The sequence below is a fragment of the Pteronotus mesoamericanus genome, unplaced genomic scaffold (assembly GCF_021234165.1).
Source record: "Pteronotus mesoamericanus isolate MK-2021 breed Mesoamerican mustached bat unplaced genomic scaffold, CSHL_Meso_final contig_203, whole genome shotgun sequence".
Lineage (NCBI taxonomy): Eukaryota > Metazoa > Chordata > Mammalia > Chiroptera > Mormoopidae > Pteronotus > Pteronotus mesoamericanus.
The window spans coordinates 586265-608909 of NW_026555087.1; the positions used below are offsets into that span (position 1 = coordinate 586265).

The 22645-nt window shown below is 69.0% G+C and overlaps 1 protein-coding gene across 1 annotated transcript in view; it reads right to left on the reverse strand.

Moving 5' to 3' along the window:
* Window positions 1–22211, reverse strand: part of CROCC2 (ciliary rootlet coiled-coil, rootletin family member 2) — a 45958-nt gene extending 23747 nt beyond the window's left edge. The window contains 16 exon segments of the mRNA XM_054570426.1: window positions 913–1106; window positions 4653–4856; window positions 5112–5258; window positions 5900–6044; window positions 6494–6643; window positions 7229–7428; window positions 7621–7827; window positions 7906–7995; window positions 8067–8182; window positions 9147–9325; window positions 9857–9966; window positions 10506–10638; window positions 11803–11909; window positions 13781–13926; window positions 14850–15000; window positions 22134–22211. Of these exon segments, the coding sequence (XP_054426401.1) occupies window positions 913–1106; window positions 4653–4856; window positions 5112–5258; window positions 5900–6044; window positions 6494–6643; window positions 7229–7428; window positions 7621–7827; window positions 7906–7995; window positions 8067–8182; window positions 9147–9325; window positions 9857–9966; window positions 10506–10638; window positions 11803–11909; window positions 13781–13926; window positions 14850–15000; window positions 22134–22211 (2357 nt within the window).
* Window positions 22212–22645: the final 434 nt, after the last annotated feature.

Genomic DNA, 22645 nt, shown 5'->3' on the forward strand with positions numbered 1-22645 from the left:
GGCCCGGAGGCGGGGACAGGCAGGGCCCCGGGGTGCCTCTGCTCCAGGCGGCCCACAGCAGCCTCAGCCGGGCTTTCTGTCGGGACTTCACTCCGGCTTTCGTTTTGAGGAGGAGAAGTTCGGGACCCCCGATTCTGGAACGCTGGGGGGGCATCTTTTCGGCACAAACAGTTCGATGCTCCCGAGAAGGCCCACAAGGCCCAGGAAGCTGCCGGCTCCGCGTGTCCAAGGCCCCGGGACCCGGGCAGCTTGCAGGCAGCAGCTGACGGTCGCCCCTGGCGTGGCCTGCGGCGCCCGTGCCACGGCTCCTGGAGAAGGCCCGCGTCCCTGGAGCCCGCTCTGCCCCTGATCGAGGCCTCGGGGTTCCCCGGGGCTGGGACCCCCGACTCTAGGAACGGTTATGTGACCCCAGCAGGCCAATCGGAGCCCTGTGACTCCCGGGATCGGTTCGGAGACATGAAGCAGCTCAAGACGGTTAATGGCAGCAATTCTCGGGCCCTGGGGGGAGGGGCGCTCTGCGTCTGCTGGGGCGAGCCTGCAGCAGCTGCCAGCCTTCTGGGCCCCCCAACCCGAGCCCGCAAACCAGAGGGGGAGAGGCAGGGTCCTGCGGCGCCGCGGGAGCACCTGGATGCAGCCTTGCCTGAAGCCATGGGGGCCCCAAACATCTCAGATCCACGAGCAGGACGTTCCTCGTCTTCGTTCCGCTAGTTGCTACCCAACCAGTGCGGCCGCCTCTCCCAGGAGGGCCACCCCAGGGCTGTCGCCGGAGCCACCTCTTCCACACGCTCCCCCCGCCCACAGACCCGCCCCCAGGTAGACGTGCTCACTCTGCCCCCCGCCCCCCCCTGCGGCAGTGCAGGCTCTCGAGGGCAAAGCAGTGCGGACAGAGGGTGACCCCATGGGCCTGGGTACCTGAGCTCGGCCGCCTCCGCAGCCGTGAGCTGGCCCTGCCTCTCCAGGGCCTCCTGCTTGGCCAGCAGCTGGGCCCGCTCCTCAGACCAAGCCTCCTCCTCCTGCAGGGCCCTCCGCAGGGAGTCCGCCTGGGCCTCCTGGTCCCGCAGGCTCTGGGCCAGCTGCTCCTCCAGGGCCTGCTTCTCACGCACGACCTAGAGGAGGGGAGGGTCCAGCAGCGAGAGGGAGAGTGGGGATTGGGCAGGGCCTCTTCAGGAATGGGCTTTGGAAGAAGCGGTTTTGTGCAGGCTGACACGGAGGAAAAGGTGGAGGAGAGTGGACACGGGACCCCCGGGACCCACGCGGCCTCCGAGTGCTCACGTGCTGTCACAGCAGAGGGGAGCTGCTCTCCCGTGGCCATGACAGCGGAGTTGCTGCCCGGTGACCCCGGCAGGACCGCAGGTGTCTGGGGTGCAGCCAACATCGCACAGGAACGACAGAGGACGCCATGGCCGCAGGCTAACATTCCCACCAAGAACGTCACACAAACCACCACCAAATCCACCATGGAGGCTGACCGAGGCCCCGAGGGCCGCAGGCCAGCTGGGGCGGAAGGAGCCGAGGCCTTGAGACCAGGCGAGAGAGGAACAAGACCTCCCTGCAGTGTCTCGTCCCTCTTCAGAGCGTGTGCTGATTGAACCGTCTTGGCTGAGAAACCAGGAAGTCGAGGAGGGTTTCTGGCAGTGCCTTAGGGTCCAAAACCTCGACTTCAGAGCCACCGCAGCAGCGGAAGGGCCCTGAGAAGCGCCCGGTTCCAGTGGCACCCCCGGCAGGGCCGCCCTTGGTCACGGAGCGCGGTGGTCGCCCGCCCCGGCCGCATCGGAGTCCAGGGCGCGTCCCCATGGGAGAGCAGCTCCCATGGAATCATTTCTATAGTTTTAAATACGAGATATGTGACAGTTGATCGGCATTACCAGGCTTATCAGGAGATAAGATCGTACAGCAAAAACCACATGTAAGAATATCAAGTAAACACAGGCACCTCCTTGCCTCCCTGAAGTTCTCACACACAGACTGAAACAGCTGCGAGTAACGCTCAAGGAGGCCAATGGCAAGACGTAGAATTTCACCATTGAACCAGAAACTAAATATAAACAACATACTTTAAAAAGATGATACCCCGGGACATATTAGACAACATCGAAGACTGATAATCTGGAAAAATCCACAAAATAATGTGTTCAGACTGAATCATGAAGAGAAAAAAGGATGGAAATACAGAAAAGTGTGTAACAGACACACAGGACAAGGCCCAACATGCGTATAATTAGAGTCTCAGAGGGAGAGGAGAGAGAACATTTGAACAGATACTGGACAGGAATTTTGCAAATCTGATACATCACCAAGCTGCAGATTTACAATGAGCCATGATACCCTACAAAGGTAAATACAAAGAAAATGTTGCATAGCTCTATCTTAGCACTCAGCTTCTGAACACCAGAATAAAGGAAACTATCTAAAAATCAGAGGGGCAAAAAACCTCACAAACATTACATTTAAATGAGCAACAGTAAGACGGACATTTGACTTCCAAACACAACAGTGAAGGTCAGAGGGCGGTGGAATGAATCCGTCAAAACGCTGCGCAGGATCCATGGCTGCCCCAGCGTCCCATGCCCCGCGGAAGCAGTCTTCAGGCTTGAAGACCAGCACTTTCTGCTCCTGATACTGGCGAAGGAGACTATTGAAGATCGACCCCCCCTCTAGAGCAGCTAGCGAATGTGCACAACACCCCACCTGCGTGTCTGGGAAGGCCCCCATACCAGGCTCTGGGCCTCGGGAGCTGAGGACAAGCACAACACGCAGCCGGAGAAGCAGGGGGCCCGGGGAGCCCGTGTCTGTTCGAGAGACTGAATTCATTACCGAACCCTCCCTCACAAAGGGAACTCCAGGTCCAAACAGCTTCACTAGAGAGTTCTACCAGCGGTTAGAAGGGCACAACACCAATGCGAAGGCACTCCCGGGAAACAGAGGGGGAGGAAACACTTCCCAACCTACTTTATGGGGCCCTGATTCCAAATCTGACAAAAACATTACGAGAAAATAGAATTACAAAGCGATGTTACTCATGAATGTACACGCAAAAATCCCTCAAAAACATTATAGAATTTACTTGACAAATTTATAAAATATCTATTCACTTATGACCGAGTAGGGTCTTCCTCAGGTATACAAAGTTGGACTGACATTAAAACATCAATCAATAAAATGCACCACATTAACAGAATGAGGATAATGACATGATCATATTAATAGATACAGAAAAATAGTGTTTAACAAAATTCAAAACCCATTCATGATTAAAATAAGAAACGCTTGTCAGCAGAGTAGGAGTAAAAGGGAACATGCCGGCCAGAGGAGGGGCACCTCTGAAACGCCTGCAGAAAACACCGCCCAGGGGGCGAGATGCTGAGCCCCGCCCCCCCGCGCCCACCGCCCTCACCGCGCCTGGGCGACACGCTTCCCGTCTTCCCAGCATGTTCAGGGAAGAAGAAACAAAGGCACTGAGACCATAAAGAGCTGCCGTTATTCCCAGACAACATGAAAACGTGCCTGAAGTCCCTTGTCATCAGGAAATGCAAATAAACCACCACGATACGTAACTCCACACACGTGGAATCATGCACAAGCAACAGCGGGTGATGCCAAGGGCCGACGAGGCCCAGGGCAGCTGGAGTCTCCGCGCTGCTGCCCAGGGGCAAAGTAATGGGCCCACTCGGGAAAGCGGCTCGGCGGGTTCCTATCAAGTTCAACACACACCTCCCCCATGACTCCACAACTTCACTCCTGTGCTTTTGCCCAAAAGCAATGAGATGTAGACACAAGCGTTCATAACAGTCTTGTCCATTTCAGCCCCAAGCCAGAAACACCCCCAACGCCCAGCCGCCGGGGGATGGGTACACGAATGTGGCTTATTCTGCAAGGGAATGCTACGGTGCGGTGACAAAGAACACGTTCTCGATTCACCGAAGAACGTGGATGACGCTCAAAGACCTGTCGGAAGAGGTAAGCTGGACGCAAAGGCGCCTGCGCTGTAACTCCATCGACAAGAGGCTCTGAAGCAGGGGCCGGGGGCGCTGGCCCGCGGCAGAGCGGAGGCTGCGGGGCCGGGCGTGACGGAGGGGCGCGGGGGCCTGCTGGGCGGGGGGCGGGTGCGCATTTGGGCCTCGGCTGCAGGGGTGCGTGCTGGCGTCCTGCCTCGCTGAGCCGCACGCTGGCGCACTGACTAGAACGCTGTAACTGAACGCAGAGGAAACAGGTGACCGAAAAAGAGAGGGGACCGAGTCTGAGGAACCGGAAGGGGCTGCGCTGGGACGCAGAGGTGACAGGGGCCACCGAGTCTGGGGCCACGGGGGGCCCAGAAGAGAGCACAACTGCTTCAGTGTGACCCCCCGGCCCGAGTGTGGTCTCCTCTTCAACACAAGACCACGGCGATGGGTTGGGGGACTCAGGCGAGAGAGTGAGCCCAGCTGGGCGAGAAGCGACTCCCTGCAGGAAGCAGCGAGCGCCCCGTCGCCGCGTGGGAGGACCATGGGCCTCTGACCCCCTTGAGGGCAGAACCTGACCCTGGGGACTGGGGACAGGCACGATGTCAAGGGCCTCCCTTGCCTACCTGTCCCCCCGGCCCCCAGTGCGGGGAAGCTGCCCTTCGGTTGCAGCCAAGGTCAGTCAGCGCTGAGGTCGAAAGCGCTGCTGCTGACGTCCTGAGCCAGCGTGACCTGTGACCTGTCCACCCTCCAGAGAGGAAGGGGTGGCCCTGCAGGGTGGGGCGGAGCCAGGAACCCCTGCGAAGCTCTCACCTGGCCCACCTGCCCCTCCAGCTGCTCCAGCCGCTCGCGGGTGCCTGCCTGCTCCTGCCTCAGCGCCCGCTCCTGTTCCCGCAGCTGGTCCTGCGCCTCTTGCAGCTGCCCAGGGTTGAGGGGAGCGGTCGGCGTCCAGGCCACGCCCCGCGCACCCACGCCCCGCGGGCTGACCACGCCCCGCTGCCTGCCCTGCGGGCCAGGCCGGTCAGGCTCCCTGTCCCTGTGTGGGCCGCTCCCCCACAAACCCGCGCTCAGTCCGGGAATGGGGAAGGCGGGGCGTGTCGGGTGCGGGGGGGCCCTGGGCTCCGAGGCCAGGGTGGGCACTGAGTCCCACGGCCACCTGGGCCCTCGCCTCACCTGCAGCACCTGGTGGGTCAGGGCGCCTTTGTCCTGGGCCAGGCCCTCCATCAGGGCGGCCATGCTGGCCAGGGCGTCCCGCTGCTGCGCCCCCTCTGACTTCAGCCGGGTCACCAGCACCTCCAGGTCAGCCTTGCCGGACTCGGCCTGGGGCGGGGAGAGGGCAGCGGTCACCCTGAGGGGGACACCGGGAGGGACTCTCGGATTCACGGGCAGAACCTTCCCTCAGGCAGAGCTGTTGGTGCCAGGGAAGGGGGGAGTGAGCCCCCCCACCCCCGTCGTGGAGGCGTGCAAGCCGGAGGCCTGGGACGGGGAGGGGGTCCCACCGTGGGGGGCCTCAGAGGGAGACAGCAGCCTGGCGGGTACGGAAGCTGCAGCCGGGGGAGGTGGCAGGGGGGCCTGGTGGCGGGGGTGGGGCACACGGGGGCGCGTGGGGGCACACGGGGGCGCGTGGGGGCGCGCGGGGGCGCGCGGGGCACAGGGGGGCGCGCGGGGGCGCGTGGGGGCGCGCGGGGGCACGTGGGGGCACAGGGGGCGCGCGGGGCGCGCGGGGGCGCGCGGGGGCACCTGGGGGCGCGCGGGGGCGCAGGGGGCGCGCGGGGGCGCGCGGGGGCACGTGGGGGCGCGTGGGGGCGCGGGGGGGCGCGTCGGGGCGCGCGGGGGCACACGGGGGCGCGCGGGGGTGCGTGGGGGCGCGCGGGGCGCGCGGGGGCACGCGGGGGCGCGCGGGGGCACAGTGGGGGCACGCGGGGGCGCGCGGGGGCACGTGGGGGCGCGCGGGGGCCTACCCGGGCCAGGGCGCCTTGCAGCGCCGCTCTCTCGCTCCCCAGGGTGTCCCCCTGCAGCTGGGCCGTGGTCAGCGCCTCCCGGGCTGACAGCAGCTCCGTCTGGAGCCCCGAGACCTCCTCCTCCAGCTGCTCCAGGCGCCCTTGGCTGAAGCCAAGTCAGAGGCCGAGGGCTGAGGTCGGTGCAGGGCCGGGCAGGCCCCCTCACAGCCCCAGGGGCAGAGAGGCTGCCTGCCACTCCCTCCAAGCCCAGGGAGCCCCAGGGGAGCCCCCAGTCACTCGGAGGCCCCAACTTGGCGAGTCCACAGAGTGGCATCCACACCAGGACCCTGTGTCCCGGCGCGGGGCGGGCGGGGCGGGGCGGGGGAAGCTCTCTGTCCACGCCGGAGTGGACTCGCCTGGGTGACGCCTGTGGCGCCTGCTTGGGATGCCCCCATCCTGGGCCTGAGGAGTGGAGCTTCCGGGACAGGCGCTGGGCAGATGCTGGGTGGGCGTCGGGGTGATGGCCCAGCTTGGAGGGAGCCGGGGGAGCCTCCCCCAGCCAAGGCTCCAAGGAAGGGGTCCCCTCCGTGGGTGAGGATGTTGAGGCCCGCCCACCTGGTCTCCAGCTCCCCCTCCTGCTGTGCCCAGAGCAGGAGGCGCCTCTGCAGCTCCGCGGTCTCCGCCTCCAGCCTCTGCTTGTCCGCGTCCCAGATGCCCGCCTGGGCCCGCAGCTCCTCCACCTCCACCGCCAGAGCCGCCTTCTCTCTGGGCGCAGAGAGGCCGAGGTTGGGGCAGCGCTGGGGGAGGGGAGCAGGGCGACCCTCTCTGGGCACATTCGGGAGGGGGCGCCAGGTGTGGGGGCTGCTGGGGGCAGGAGCTCAGGGAAGCGCGCGGAGGGCGAGGCAGACCCCGCCACCTCCAGCCCCAGGACGGCCTGTGAGGTGTGGCGCACACAAGCATCCAGAGAGCCACAATGCTGATGGCACCATGGCCACAAGACCACAGGACATGCCAGGAGGGCACGTGGGCCACCCCGGTGGATGGCAGGGAAAGGGGCAGGGGCTATGTGGGCCATTTCTGAAGGACGGAGAAGCCCCAAGGAGTCCTGGGGGCGGGGGAGGAGGGAGACAGCCTGCTCCAGGGAGGGCGGCGTGGAAACAGGGTGGGCTTGCAGCACTTGGGAAGCAGCGGAGGGGGTGCGGGGTGCCCAGGTGAGGGGCGAGGCACTGGGGCGGGCAGCCTGGCAGGGGCAGGATCTGTCAGGGAGACGCGCCTCATCCTGCGGTGCAGGAAGCGCCGGGGGCTGGACACTGGTTCCGCCCGCCCTCCCGCCCTGGCTCCGTGCGCCACCTCCTCAGGAGCTCGTGGGCCGCCTCCTGCCGCTGCGCTTCCAGCCGCTGCGCCTCCAGCCTGTCCAGGAGGCCCTCGCGCTCCTGCTCCCGCTGCTGCAGGGCCCTCCGTGAGGCCTGCAGCTCCCGCTGCCACGCCGCCAGCTGCTCCCGGAGCCCGGCCGCCACCGCCTGCAAGGACTCCAGCTGCACGCGCAGCTCCTGCTCGGGGCGGGCAGTGGCATGAGTCCCCTCCGGCCTTCGAACAGACCGACCCCCCCAGGAAGGAGGCGCTGTGGACGGAGCCCCTCCAGAGGCCGTGGGCTCAGGGGCAGGCCCTGCGGCTCCGCCTGCCAGCCCCACGGGCGTCGCACCCGCTTGGGGACCGAATGCAGCCCTGCGGTGGCCGCCCACCTGCTCCTGCTGCCGCCGCCTCGTGAGCGCTGCCTGCACGGCCTGCAGCGCGGGGTCCAGGGCGGCCGGGGAGCGGGACCGTGGTGGGGACGGGCCCCAGCGAGGGGACCAGGTGCGTGGGGGGCTCCTCAGCGGACTCAGTGCCCCCTGCCTGTCCGTGCGGCTGCTCTGCGCCAGCGCCGGGGACCCCGAGTCCGCCTGGGCCACCTGCATTGTGCGGGGACAGCGCTCAGGGCCACGCCCAACGGGACCTTCAGGGGAAGCCCCGAGGCGAGGTGGGCCCACCTCCGTGATGACGTCCAGGACACGCCGCAGGGACTCCACTTGGCCCTCCACGCCGTCGGCCGCCAGCCGGCCTCCGCGGCGCTGGGACGCCTGCAACAGGCGAGCCTTAGCCAGGCAGCAGGCGCCTCTGCCCAGGCCGCCGCTTCCCCAGCCCCGCGCACCAGCCTCTGAACGTCCCCCCTGAGGGAGGAGATGGTCCTCTCCTTCCTTGAGTTTTGCTCTGTGAGCTTCTCCACCAGCAGTGTCTGCTCGGAGAGTCTGCAGAAAAGCCGGGGGCACGGGGAGGGGGGGCAGAGGGGTCAGCGCAGGGCACCAGCCCAGGGCTTGGCAGGCCCTCTGACGCCCTGGCTGCACCGGACACCTCCCGGTGAGGCTGGGCCGCGGGCTCTGGCCACGCCTGTCTCGTGGGCCTCATCGGAAGCCTTCCCTGACTCCGGGACCTGCCACGGCTCCTGCTGTCTTGGCAGCAAAGCGCAGACCCCAAGGTCAGCATCTGAGGTCCCCGCGCTGACCCTGACTCAGCTCCCGCCTCAGGGCCAGCGGCTCCGGAGGCCCTGCCTGTGCCTGGGGCACGGCAAGCACGGTGCTGCCTCGGGCCTTGGCCCGCCTCTGCCACCATACGCCTCACAGTGGGCGACAGTGGCGCGGTCCCTTCCTTCCCAGGACTCCCTTCTTCTGAAAGGCCCCTGGCTCCCCTGGGGCACCTGGGCCTCCCCTCTCGTGGCCTCAGGAGACCCTGCTCAGGCCCTGGGCGCACCCCACATGCTCCCGGCCCCTGAGGGCAGGGCGGACCCCGGCCCGGCAGCCTGACGAGGCGTCCGTGGCCACGTGAACCCCGGGCCCTGGGTCCTGCAGAACCATGCGCTGTGGCCTTCAGTGGGGAACTGTCTCCCCGTTTTCTGCTGAAGGAAACAGACTTCAAGGCCGAGACGCAGATTCTGTACGCAGACCCTCCCGCGCGTCCTCCCCCGGCCTGTCCGACCCAAAACAGCGCTGGCCCCTGAAGGTCCTGCTTTGAGGCCTGAAAACTCCACCTCTGGGACCGAGCCACGAGGCCGGTGCACGTGAGCATGGCCGAGCCCACGGAGACCCTCCAAGCTGGGGGCTCTCACTGTGGCCTCCAGGGCTGGCTACAGAGCAGGGCGCGCCTGTCGGCCGGAGGGACCGCCCGCCACTCGGAGCCCCAGCTGCGGGGCAGACAGGAAAGGGGCGCGCGGGGCCCCGCTCCGACCCCTGCCTCGGCTCGGGTGCCCACCTGGCCCGCAGGCACCGGATCTCCCGTGCCTTGTCCCGCAGCCGCTGCTCCAGGGCGCCCACCGCGCCGCCGGCCGACAGCCACAGGCCGGGGTCGAGGCTCAAGCAGGCCGTGCGCAGGCGTCGGGCTGTCCCGGCCGCGTCTGCTCGCAGGTCAGCCAGGCCCCTGGGGACAAGGCAGCACCCCAGCTGTGGGCAGGGGCCCGGGAGGTGCCACACTGGCCGGGCGAGGCGGGGCCTGGGCACAGGTGCCCTGCTCGGGGCCCTCACCCCTCCTCAGGGGAGGCCCCTACCATGTGCTATCAACTGCCCCCCGTCTCCGCGGGGAGGGGTGGGCGGGGGCTGGGCAAGGCTGCAGAGGGTGTGGACCCTCCGAGCCCAGCTCCCTCGTGTGCAAATGGGGAGCTGATAGGTGCTCAGTCGCCCGGATGGAGCCGGGAGGTGCCCGGGGGCTGCGCCTCGGAGGCTCCTCCCTCCTCTCGCCTCTGTCCTGCACCCTCACCTCCCCCGCCCTGTCCCGACTGCCCTCCGGCCCTGCCTGCTCATCCACGGGGCCCCCGAGGTCCTGCAGGGCTGGGGACGGTGCTGGGGAGCTGGACGGCTGCGCCCGTGGGAGCAGCCTGCAGGGCCCAGCGCCCGGGCCGCTACCAGATGCCCCTTCTCCCCACCCTGGCGGGCAGGTGGGCGGGCGGCTCACCTCTCGGCGGCTGACCGCAGCTCAGCCAGGGGCGCCCGCAGCGCTGCCACCTGTCTCCACAGGAGGAGGAGGTCCCGGGGCCGCTCCCGGAGGCGCAGCCGCGGCCGGGGCTGGAAGGAGGGGCCCGGGAGGTGAGGCCCCCGCACACCCCTCTCCCTCCCACCGCCTGTTCCCTCAGGGGCCACTGGCCCGGCCCCCACCCCTTACTCCATCCTGCAGCCCGGAGGCCTGGCCCCAGCTCAGGCACCTCTCCAGCTCTGCCCGGGGAGGGCTCCTGAGGCTCCAGGGGTGCGGCCTGGCCCTGGGGACACTCGGACCCCCTGAAGGACTTAGGATTCGAGAAAACTGGCCAGCCAAGGCTTCGGGCCCTGCTGCCCGGGCCAGGGGTAGGGGCGGTGGGGGCACTGCCGTGGTCTGGCCGGGGCGGGGGCCTGCCGGAGCCAGGACTTGGGCCTGTCCCTGCTTTCCAGAGCTGATCTCGGGGTCCTGCCCTCCTTCTCTCAGTGAGAGAGTCTGCGGCCCTGGGGCCTCCTCTGCCCGCTGAGGCCACGCCGCGGGAGGGGGCATGTGGTGAGGCGGGAGGCCAGCCCCACCCCCTCAGCCCCGGCGCGGAGCAGGTGTCCCCGCAGGGCGGAGGCGGAGGAGGCACCTGTGTCTGGGCCTGCAGGCGGAGCACGCTGCCCGTCGCCCGGGCCAGCTCCTCGGCCAGGGCGTCGTTGGCCTTCTGCATGCGCGCCAGCTGCTCCCTGAGAAGCGCGTTCACCTGGGAGAGGCCGGTGCTCCTGCACGGCGGGGCCGCAGGGCATGGGCCGGGGCTCTGCTCGGAGAGGCTCCGAGACCCAGCGACGCTGGGTCAGGGTGCCGCCCCCACCCCGTCCCCCGCGGCCCCCCACCAGGGCCAGCATCTGGGTGCCACCCTGCTCCCCCCACAAGCTCTCCTGGTTCGGCCTCCACAGCCGAGGCTGGCCCTCCAGTCCCGGGTGCAGCGTGAACCCCAAGACAAGCAAGGGGGCAGGCTGGGGGTGTCCCTGCAGCGGGGCAGGTGGGGACAGGAAGGGGCGGTCCCCTCACCGTGGCCTGCGGGCCCTCTCCACCCAGGGCGGGTCCATGCGTGGCTGCACCTCAGGGACACCAAATCCCCCGGGTTGGGGTGACCCGCCCCCCGGGCCGGCACCCCGTGGCAGCCCGCCAGGCCACAGCAGCGGGTTCCCTGCCCTGGGGCGTGAGCCTGCGCTTGGGTCACCCCCCGGAAAGCTCCGGATTTCAAACGGCTTCCCAGCACTCTCCTCCCTTTCCAGGCCCTGAGGAGGCCGCGCGGGAAGGGGCGCCTCCCCAGGGCTGCGGGCAGTGCCGGGCGGAGTGCTGGAGGGGCGCCCTGCCCTGCCCTTCCGGGGCCGCGTCCCGGGGCCAGGGGTCAGCGGGTCAGGGGGTCAGTGGGTCAGGGGGTCAGGGGCTGCCTCTGGGGGCTGGGGTCACACGCGTCCCCCGTGGTGAACAAATGAGCCCCTGACCGCGAAGTCAGAGCAGCTGGAGGCCCGAGGGCCTGGGAGCCCGGCCAGAGCGCGAGGAGCGTGGGCTCGGGGCAGCGCCAGGGGCGCCTGGGACGGGCTGGGCCACCCAGGGCCACAGCCCACTCAGGGGCCAGAGCTCCCGCCTCAGCCGACGTCGGGGACCACGCTCGGGAAAGCAGGGCCAGGGAGCCTCCCAGGGCCTGTGGGGCCTGTGCCCCAGGCCGAGGCCACGGCGGAGGGTCCCACTCCCCACCCTGCCCTGCCCCCCTTCCCCTGTCTCCCTCCGCCCGGCTCCCAGCCCTGAAGCCTGGAGCCGCCTCCTACAGGCACATTCGCCTGAGGGCCGCTTAGGAAAGAGGATGACCCACAGCCCCGAGGCCCTGTGGGGCCCGTGGCCTCTTGGGGTGACGGCCGAGCTCCCCGGCCCAGCCTCACCTCTGCTCCGCGGCCTCCAGGCGGCCCAGGGCCTCCTCCAGGTCCATGCTGTGCTCCAGCTCTGACTTCCGCAGCCGGGCCTCCGTGGTCCGCAGCCGGGCCTGCAGCTGGAGGGGGGCGTTGGCCCACCAGGAGGAAGAGACTGGGCTCCCTGGGCGCCCTGCAGGGCCGGGGCGGGCGGGGGCGGGGGCGGGGGCGGGGGGGCTCAGGCCCCGCCCCACGGCTGGTCAGAGGTGGGGGGTCCGCACCCTGTCTGAGTGCCGCGGGTGTGCAGCCGGCTTAGGCGGGGGCCTCGAGGGTCGGGACCGGCCACGTAAGGGGCAGGACGGCCGTTGCAGAGCAGGCCTGGGGGCGCCCCTATGAGAGCAACCAACCGTGGGGCGCCCCCTCCAGCTGCCCCTCCTGCCTACTATGCTGGCGCCACTGCCTCATCCAGCTGGCGGGCAGCGACCACCCCCACGTGTGAGCCAGGCCCGCCCCAGAGCTGGGCAGATGGGGACCCGGGCGCCCAGAGAGAGCAGGGGCTGCTGGCCCCCGGAAGTACTGACTGAGCACACTTTGGGGTATCGGGGAGGACTCGCGCCCCAAAGGCCGGCTGGAGGGGGGCTGAGAGCTAGGGAGGTCAGGACAGCTGGGGGCCAGGCCTGTGGCCTGACCTGGGGACCTGGGGACAGGTGTGTGCGGAGGTGTGTCCCCTCCTCAGCCACCCGCCAGAGGAGAGGGGAGGGGCGGAAGTCCTAGGTGGATCCAGGAGCGGGGGCAGGGGCTACCACCAGGGCTGGGGACACCAGGAAGCAGTCACACCGGCCACCGGACCCCCACCCGCCCGGGGCACTTGGGGGAGGCTCAGCTGCTGCTGGTGCTGCACCCGGGCGCAGCGTGTGCTGAGCTGCGGGCTCCGCGAGCTCAGGCTGACTCACGGGGTTACTAATCTGCCCGCAGAATTCCTGCGGCATCTGTTCCCCCCGCCCGTTCCCAACATCTCCCCACCCTGTGCTAGGAACACCCCCTCCCCCGCGGCCAGCGGCCCGCTGCCGCCGGGGAGGACAGGAGCTCACTGCATGCTCTCCGGGCGTTTGGGGCCGGCCCCCTGGGAAGGACTCTGCCCTCACAGCCCTGCCCCGGGAACCGTGAGAACAGGTGTCCCCAGTGTTGGGGTCAGGCAGAGTGTCCGGGCCCCGGGGCACTTAGCACAGGCCCTGGGCGGCCCTGGCCCACTCTGAGCCTGTTTCCCCATCTGGAACGTGGGGTTGGTGCTCTGGCCCCACAGAGGGAGGGGGCTCTGAAGGCAGCCTCCGAGCCCCCACCCTGTGGGCTGGGCCCCCGCCGCCCACCCCGCATCGGGGCCGACACCGGACAGGGGCTGGGGCGGCGTCTTCTGCGCTCTGCCTCGGCCTCGCCGCACACACAGCGGAGGCCCCCAGCTCCACACCCCATGGCCACACAGGCCTCTTGCTCAGCTCGCTGGTCACCCCAGAGGCTCAGAGGCGGAGGCCCCCAGGCCGGGGTCACAGCTGTTCCTCAGCTGCCGGGAAGGGGTGGGGGCTGGGGACACAGCCAACTCTCCACCAGCTGCTGAGGGTGGGCGGGGCCGAGTCCTCCGCGGGGCTGCAAAGGGCTCGGTCCCTCCGGTCTGCCTCCGGCCTGGCCCCCCTCCCCGCAGGCGCTGGCTGAGCGCCGGCGCTGGCTCCCCCGGGCCCGGCGCTGTGCCAACAGTCAGGACTGACCAGGCCGCCCCGTGGGGCCCTGGGACAGGCGGCACAATCAGTGCCTTCGCCGCCCGGCACCCGCCCTGCCCCCTCCTCCCACCTCCAGCCTCGATTTCCCCATTGCCGCCTAGGGGTGGACTGCGTGGCTGATGCACAGCCTAGGACTTGCTGGTGGTCCCGCGGGTCCGACGGCTGCTCCCAGCGGGAGACACCTTGCCCTGGGCCAGGCGCCCCACTCCGGCCTGTGGCAGCCCACGGCGCACACCTACCCGCTCGCGGACCGCGTGGTGCCTGCCGGCCAGCTCGTCCCGCGCGGTGCCCACCTGGGCCAGCAGGCCCTCCAGCCGGGCCAGCTGTTCCTGCAGCAGCTCGCGCTCCTCCTGCGCGGCGGCCGGGGCAGCCGGCTCCCGCTCCCCTGCAGGCAGGCGCGGGGTCAGCCTGGGGGCAGCACGACCCCTGCACCCTGTCCCTGCAGCGGCACCGTGGCTGCTCTGGCCGGGGCCTGGAGCGGAGGTGGGTCTCCCACTGGGGGCCTGCGCTCCGGCCGGTGGGCCGTCTCCCCACCGTCTACCAACACCCTCCCCCAAATGCAGCCCGTGCCCAGGGTGAGCCCCAAGCAGCCACAGAGGAGTGGGGGTGCCCCGCCCTAGGGAGCCGTGGGAATGGCTGACTCGACCATCGGGTCTCCTCAGACCGAGGGGCTTCACACCGCACCCGGGGTTTCTCTTTCCTTAGCACATGTCGCAAGCTCCCCGTTCCTTTAGGGGATGGGACGGGCCCTAAGTCCGTACAGAGGGGGCCCGGGGACCCACGCAGGGGGGTGCCGGGCTGGCGCGGAGCCGTGGGTGTGCCCTGGGGCCAGGTGCCGCACGGCCAGTGGCCTGGGGGCAGGAGCCCGGCCGTGGAGCCAGCTCCTCAGCTGCTGAGCGTGACAGCGAGCAGGCACCTCGAGGGGCCAGCAGGGCTGGGTGAGCGGAGCTTTTGGGGTGGGGATGGGGGGCCGATGAGCATCTGTGTTTTGTGAGCATCAGCTATAAGGGCTTCACTCATCGAATGAAAAACAAATGTGGGTGAAGTCAAGACTGGAGGTCACAAATGTGTCACAAACACAAATAAACGCAGGGCTGGCTTGGGAGGGTCCCCGTGGCCTGGCGGTGGGGACGCTGGGGGTGTGCACACAGGGCCCCTCGTCCACCCTCTGGGAGGGTGTGGTTGGGTGGCCTTTCACCCCGGAAGACGGCAGGCCTGCAGGGGACCGGTCGGGGACAGCGGGGGTTCGGCTCCCCGAAGCGGGGCTCCAGCTGGTGGTGGAGCAGCCCCCGCCCCGGCTCTGTTCACCTTGGGGCGGCTCCTCGCCCAGGCTGCCGGCCACAATCTCCCGGATGCGGGCGGGCAGGGGGGTGGGCGAGGCCCGCCAGTCTCCCCCGCGCACGGTCAGCGCCCGGTCCTCTCTGCTGGCCGTGGGACTCAGGACAGTGTCCTCCAGTCTCTGAAAAACACCCAGCTGGAGACACCTGGGGCTGCCAGGCCCCCGGACAGCTGCTGGGCGCCCTCCTGTGAGCCCAGTGCAGTTAGCGGGGGCAGCGGGCTGACCACAGGGCTCCCCACGGCAGCAAAATGCCCCGAGAGGACTGGGCAAGGCTGCAGTTGCCCAAGACACGTGCCTTGGTCCCCCGACCTGTACAGTGGGTGGCACCCTGCCTGCCAGACGCTGCGTGTGGCACCAGTGAGGAAGTACCAGGAAGGACCAGTCCCAGGACAGCTAGACTAGGTCCTCCGCACGCCCTGCCCTCTGACACTGCCCCCCTCTGCCGCCACAGGGATGCAGGGAGGCAGGCGCCCCCTGGGCCCGCGGCCCCGCACATGCCCCGCCCACCCACCTGCAGCGGGGGGTCAGGGGTTTCCACAGGGGGCTGTGGGGGAGGGGCAGGCACTGGCGTCAGGACAGAGGCTCTGCCCCCCCCTTCTGAACAAGGCCAGCCCTGTGGGCACCAGTGGGCCTGGGAGGGCACGCGGGCGGGGCAGCTGCGGGCAGGGCCCCTTCCCAGCCTCAGGAGCAGCTGACCTGCCGTGGAGGAGGCCACGGCCTGTACTCGGCAGGGTGTTCGGGCCCTGGGGAGCCTCTGGCTCAGGGCTGGCCCTCTGCCTTGGCCTGGGGACCTTCTGCTCGCCTGGGAGGGCCCGGCCTGGGGGTGCCCCTATGTCCAGGTCTCACTGTGGTGCTGACTGTGGGGAGGACCCTCAGGGCCGGTGAACGTGGGGCGGGGTGGCAGCCATTTCAAACCAGCCAGAAACCTCTGGACCAGTCCGGCAGGGCCGGATCAGGTCACTCAGGAGCGGGACAGGTCTCAGCGCCTGCCCTGCCACATCCGGGATGTCCCGACGCTTCCCGGGGGCTCTGGGGACGGATGGCCACTCCTTGCGACTCCAGGGTGGCAAACCGGGGTCCTGCTGTCGCCCCCGACACAAGTCCCAGACTTTCCAAACTTGGGACGGTCAGCCCAGGAGTCCCCTCCCGGGACGCCCCGTCCTGGGCCCTCAGAGCCACAGATCCCCCTCCCGGGACGCCCCGCATCTCCCTGCCAGCCCCACGTCCTGGGGCGCCACCAGCAGCTCGCCCCCCCGCCCCCCAGCCTGTCCTCCGTCCTCTGACACCTCCCCAGCGCTGCCTGGACACCCTCTCCCATCCAGAACCCCTGCTGGGCTCTGGCCCGGCCCCGGGCTGCTGGGAGCGGACCGCTTCCTGCTGGCCCTGGCTCACGCTCACCCGTCCCCTCTCCTGAGACCCCAGAAGGGAGCCTTCCACCCACACCCGCCTCCACCACTCCCTGGCCCCCCGCCCCCCAACTCTCTATCAGGACCAGACTGCCACCGTTACCCCGAACCTGCAGGGCAGCTGGGGAAGCCGCCTCGGGCCCCCAGCGGCAGCCCAGGCTGGGCCACCTGGACAGATGCTGCCGGGGGTGGTAGGGACAGCCACCACCGGTCCCCCTCCCCTGGAGCCCAGCCCCGCGGTAGGCTGGAGCCTTGCTTCTCCTGAGTTTGAATGTCAGTCCCCTGGGAGGCCTTGGGGAGTCGCCTTCGCTCTACATCCCCCACACGACCCCCTCCAGCCCGAGCGGAGCCCGGGTGGGCGGGAGCAGCCTCCACTGCGGGGCGGGAGACGTGCCTGCCACTCCTCGGGCCAAGGAGAACCCGGTGCCAAGACCACCGCCGCCTCTGCGGTCCTCCCGGGAGGACGGCGGGGGCGGCGCTCAGCCGCGGCCGGCCGTGCACCCGGGAGGCGCCCCGGGGAAACTGGGGCCCAGGGGTGGCGAGGACCCCCGGGCCGCGGCACGGCCCCGTCCAGGAAGCCTCCTCCTGGGCCCGGAAGGCCTCTGCCCCTGGCCCCCTGCCCGGCCCCTCCGCTCCCCCGGGCGTCCGCGGCGCCACCCGTAACGGGAAAGCGGCAGCGCGGCCCGAACTTGACTCATTCCTGCGTGCACAGAGGGTCACTTATTAGCCGGGGCGTCCCCAGAGGCGCGGGGGCCTAATGGGTTCCAGCTGTGGCCGGGTGCCTGCGACGGGCCGCGGCCCAGCTGGAGCCGAGGGGGCGCGGCGGGGGCGGTGCGTAGGGGGTGCTCGGCCCCTCCTGTCCCGGACCCGCGGGGGTGAGGCCGCCCCGCCCCCGCGGAAACGGCGGAGGAGGGGAAGACTGGGAGGGGGCGGGGCGAGGAGGACTGGGCGGGGCGACGAGTGGGAGGGGCCTCAGCGGGTGGATCGCGGGAGGGGCTGGGTCCCCGGCCGGGGGGCCTGCTCAGAGCTCCACCTGGACCCCACCGCTGGCCACCGTCTTCTGGCCGGCGCGCGTCTGGCCCCGGGGGCTCACAGCGGGTTCCCGTCTCCACAGGGCGGGCGCGGGCCCTGCTTCCAGGCCGCTCGCTTCCTGGCCGGGCCCTGCAGGGTGTCAGTCCGCTGTGCAGGCCGCGCACCGGGAGACTCCCAGGCGCCACTACGGGACCCTGGGTCGGCCGGAGGGGACGCCGGGCTGGACTCCGTTTCTCCAAAGACCCCGAAGCACGGTTGAGCCCGGTCATGTCCTTCCTCCGCCTCCCCAGCGCCCTCCTCCGGTAACCTGAGCTCTAGACGCAGCGCGGTCACAGCTCTGCGGGCACCCGGTGGCCCGGGGCCCGGAGGGTCACCCCGGTCCCAGAGGGCGTCCGAGTGTGACCGGTGGTGCGGCTGCTCCCACGGCACCCGCCCCTCCGTCGTGGCTGTGGAGGGGCAGCGCCACCCGGGGGAGCCCCCCGCCCCGCCCCGCGTCACAGCTGTGGGAGGCCTGGGCTGGGGCCCTGCGTGGCCGTGGGTGTGCCGACTGCCCTCAGCCTGCGGGCAGCCTCATCTGTGAAAGCGTGTGTCGGGCGGGGGCGGGGGGGGGGCGTCCCAGAGGAACGCCCCCCCCTCCGGCAGCTGGATGGAGGGCAGCGTGGGGTCTATGGGACTCCCCCCGGGACGGAAGGAGGCTGAGGAACAGGCGGGTGGGCTTGCAGCTCAGAGATGGAATCGCACAGTAAAAGCGGTTTGACCCTCTCCCCTCGCTGGTGACGAGCGTCGGGGCCCCGCATGGCTTCTCCTGAGCCTCCTGGCTGCGAGGGGCGCAGGGGCAGACCGCTGACGGCCTGCTCCCCAGGCCGGAAGAGGACGCATTCGGAAAGGGACCCAAGGACTTACGGACAGGAAGATTAGGCCCCCCCCACGCCCAGACCCAAACTACGGAGACCCCTGGGTGGCTCCGGGGAGCCCAGTGGCAGGCCCTGGGAGAGCCGGTGTCTAGGGGACGCCCCGGCTCAACCAGGCGCCAGGGAGTCGCCGCGGGGAGGCCGGCCTGGGCCGGGCAGGCAGGCCCAGCAGCGCCACCGCGTGGCTGCCGCGAGGGCTGCAGGAGGCTGGCCGGGCTCGCCCCACGGAAAGGGGAACCGCGCGGGAACGCGAAGTGCAGTGAGGCAGGAGGCTCGCCGCTTAGGGTTTCTCAGCAAACGTTTTCGTATCTGTCACCTGGACTCAAAAGAGCAGCTCCTCGCCTCCACATTGTGGGCGAGGGGGTTGGGGACTTGCTCAAGGCTGTCCTCTCCCGAGCCTGTGGGCCCCCAACGAGGGTGGCTACCATGCCAGCACCCTCCCAGGGGCCAGAGACCAGGATCCAGCAGGCACGCTGGCCTCAGGCATTCCCCCACCCCCTCAGACCAGGCAGCGGCGAGGGCAGCACCCACCTTCTTCCTCCCTCGCCACCGGCTCCGGCGCCCCGAGCCTTTCTGCAGCGGCCCACCCCGCGCCTCCCTGCACGCGTGGGCGGCAGCTCTGGCCCTAGCCAGGGGTGGGCACAGCCTGAGGAACACAGCCGAGGACAGCGCCTCCGGCCACCGGACACCTGCTTGCCACCCTCCGGCCGCTTGGTGGCTGCAGAGAGGGCCCTGGGCCGGGGTGGCCGCCTGCCGGGCTCCCTCCCCTCGGGAGAAGGTTTCTCTGTGTCTGTCTTGGGCAGCACCCGGCCCCACCAGGCCGCCCCTCAGCCCTGCTGTTTAGATGGCTCACTGAGCCCTGGAGCCCTGGGCAGGGTCCTGCTTCCTGTGGGGGCAGTTTGGTCCTCAACCGATAATAAAGGAGAGACCCAATCCAGGCATTGTTCCAGGGCCTGCGGACGAGGGAGACAACGTCTCATTCACCGCGGGCCGCCACCCCAGCCCCTGGCGTGACTGATGCGTGGTGCACCACGGGCTCTGACAGGTCACTACACGAATGACTGATAACCCAGCCTCAGCTGTGTGTCACCAACTGCAAAGTGATTCCTATCAGGGAACTCGGGGGAGGGCAACGACCTGTCAGTCATGTTTGTTCCTGGGCTGCCGGTGCCACGCAGGCTTCCGGAGGAGGTGGCCGGCGAGCTGGGCCTTGAAGGGTACGCAAGGGTCCAGCAGCCAGAGCAGGTGTTCCTGTGCGTAGTTAGAGGAGCAGCTGCAGAAGACGAGACCGTCACCCATTTACTCTTGTACGATCGCAAGACTCTAGGTCTTCCGGGCAGAAATGTTGCCGTGGGCAGTAAACTACGGAGGCGTGGGTCAGGTGGCCGGGAGGAGGGAACGGGAGAAGCAAAGCCACAGGACGGGCCTCCAAAGCCTGCACACGTGCGCACACGCTTGCGCACACTCACACATGCGCACACACGCTTGCACACACATGCTGGTTTCCCAAGCAGGGCTCAGGCCACTGGGCACGCGCACGGAAGGAAGTGCGCGGCGCTCTCCGCCTCATGCCTCATGCAAAGATCAGTTCCACGTGGATTGCAGATTTCAGGGGGAAAGTAAAGCAGCGCGGCTTTTACAAGGAAGCAGAAGGACATCGCTGTGGCCTTGCAGTGGGCGCAGCGTGTGTCTCGGGCCGCGCACAGACGCCGACAGAAAGGGGGACACTGACGAACGTGCCGCGTGACAGCAATGCGCTTCTGCTCACGGACGGCGCCGTTGCTGGGGGGAGGCCGCCCACAGGCGGTGCCTGGTGTGCACATCTTCAGAAAGGGCTTGTTTCCCGTTTAAACAGCCACACTGAGATCAACAATGAAAAAGGGAAGACACCACAACAGAAAAAAAAATGGGCAAAAGTTTAGAGCAGACACCTACCAAAGGCACCCAAGGGGCGTGCACTCCGCTGGCCACCAGGCAGGTGACGAGTAAGACCACAGGGTCACCCCGGGGCGCTCGCCGCGTGGCTGCACAGGGGAACCGCGGGGAGCACCGCGCGGTGGCCCGGGTGGGCAGCCGCCGCCCCGCCGCCCGCCGCGGCCGGGAGGCGCAACCTCTTTGGACGCCCGTTCCGCAGCGTCCACCAAACCTGCCCTTGTGCGGCCCGGGACCAGCCTCTGCTCTCCTGGGCAGGTCCCCAACAGAGATGCACACGTGCGGCGCCCAGCGACGTCTGGAGTGTTTATGGCGGTGCCCTGTGTAGCACGCCAAACCGGAAACCGCTCCGGTAGCTGCTCGCAGTGACCCGGGCAGGAACGGTGAAGAGCCAGAGAGCGGCGGGCACAGCAAGCCGCCTCCATGCCACGTCTGGAGGGCTTCGCGGACGTGGGGCCGCACCCAGGCCACGTCCACACATGCCTTTGTGTTGGTAAAGGTCCTGAGCAGGCCAGGAGGGTCCGGGCCAGGGCTTCTGCCATTCCGATGTCACTTATGGACCCGGGGCAGGGGCGGGAGTGGGGGCAGAGCTCAGATGGGATGGACAGCGGCTCTGGCTGGAGCGGGCGGGGCGCCGGCAGGGTTCCCCACTGGGGGGCAGGCTCAGGCCCAGTCACCCACGGGGCCCCGTCCTTACGCCGCACGGTGCCCTAGAACCTCAGTGTCCCTGCCGGCTGCCCTGCTGCCCCATCTGGACAGGCTGTCTGGGCCCCACCCACGGCGCCTGCTCGCCCCGGTCTAACGGCACCGTGGTTGCGGTTGCCGCAGTGCTAGTAACAGGTGTGGGATGGACGGACGGATGGAGCAGCCCCGCCCGGGGCTCCTCAGGGCCTTCAGAGGACAGCTTCCCGTGGCAGCCACATGTGCCACACGCCTGGGCCCACTGCCGATGTCGACGCTGTCCCGTGTTTCTCTCACAAAGCCGCCTGCAACCGCGGCCCCGTGTGTCCGCCCTCGAGCCTCAGTCTCCCCGAGTCCAGAGGGGTTGATGGAACCCTCAGGGTCACAGGGCGCCCGGGACACCAGCTGAAAGTCTTGGAAACTCTCTGTAAGCCCTGCCTCCCTCCCTGCTCCCACCCACCCCTAGTCAGCCCCCCGTCAGGGCCTCAGAGAGCCGAGACCTGCCCAGCGCCACCCCTTGTCCCGTCGTACCGCCTGCTCAGACACCCTTGTCCCGCGCGTGTGCATGCACACGTGTGTGGGGACTCCACGGCGCTGGCTAGCGGCCCAGCACTGCCTGCGCACAGGTGCTCTTTCCCGGGGACCTGGGTTCTATGTGGGGCCATGTTCCCCGCAGCCCATCCTGAGGTTCTAAGAGCTGAGCTGGCGAGCAGCTCAGTCGCCGCATGGCCTTCCCTGGGCCCCAGGCCAGCGGGGCTGTGACGGCAGAGGGGGCCCCCAGGGGTGGGGCCTCGGGCTTCAATGGCATGTTCGGGGGCCCCCTCAAGCGGGGAGGTGATGGGGAGGGTCACAGGCATAACTCCCTGCCACTGTTGGTGTTGTTACGCGGGTGAGGCTAAGGAAGTCAGAACCGGAGCTGCTGGAACTCACAGGACAGATATGGGGACAGTCCCGGGGGCAGAGGTGGCAAGCGCCTCTGGGGAAGGGCTGGCGGCCCCCACACTCGCCACAGGGAGAGTAGTGAACTGGGTCCAGACCGTCGGCGGGAGGGTCCTCGGCTCCCCGCGCCCCACGCCCCGCTGGGAGCCTGGCTTGTCCGCGGGCACAGGCCTCCGGCCCCGCCCCGGTCAGTCTGCGCCCGCGCAGGCACACGGGCAGGGACTTTGCTGACCACGCGAGCGCGGGCAGGGAGCCCCCGGAGCCGGGGAGGCACGGCCTCTGCAGGGCCCCTGTCCCCTCGAGGGGCCCTTGGCGCCAGCCCGGGAGGTGCCGGGGGCAGCTGCCCACTGACCTGGATCACAGTGTCCAGCCCCGGCTGGGACCGCTCCGCTGCGTCCCCGTCACCAGGCTCGCTGGAGGCGGAGCTCATGGCGGCGGGGGGTCGGGGGCCAGGGGCTCCGGTCTGGGCGCCTCCTCCTGAGACGCCCCGGCTCCAGGCCCCACACCTGCAGCACCTGCTCCCTGTCCCGGCTGCCCCTTCTGAGCTGGGACTGTGGAGACAACCGAGTGGTTAGGTGTTGCTGTGGCAACCGCAACACTGAAGCCTTGGTTTCCCTGGAAACAGGAGTGCAAGCCTCGTTGCCACGGGGACTGAGGAACGCTGTTGTCTGGAAGCCATTTCCCTGGAGACCTGGAGACGCCCTGGGTGAAGCTGTCCACCTGGATGACAGACGCTCCCAGGGGCCGTCGCCGGGCGGAGTCGCGGGCGTGGAGGCCACACCCGGTGGAGGTGGCCTGCACGCAGCCTGCCAGGGCCTCCTGTTGGAGAATCAAACTCTGACTTGCCCCCTAAGATTTGGAACA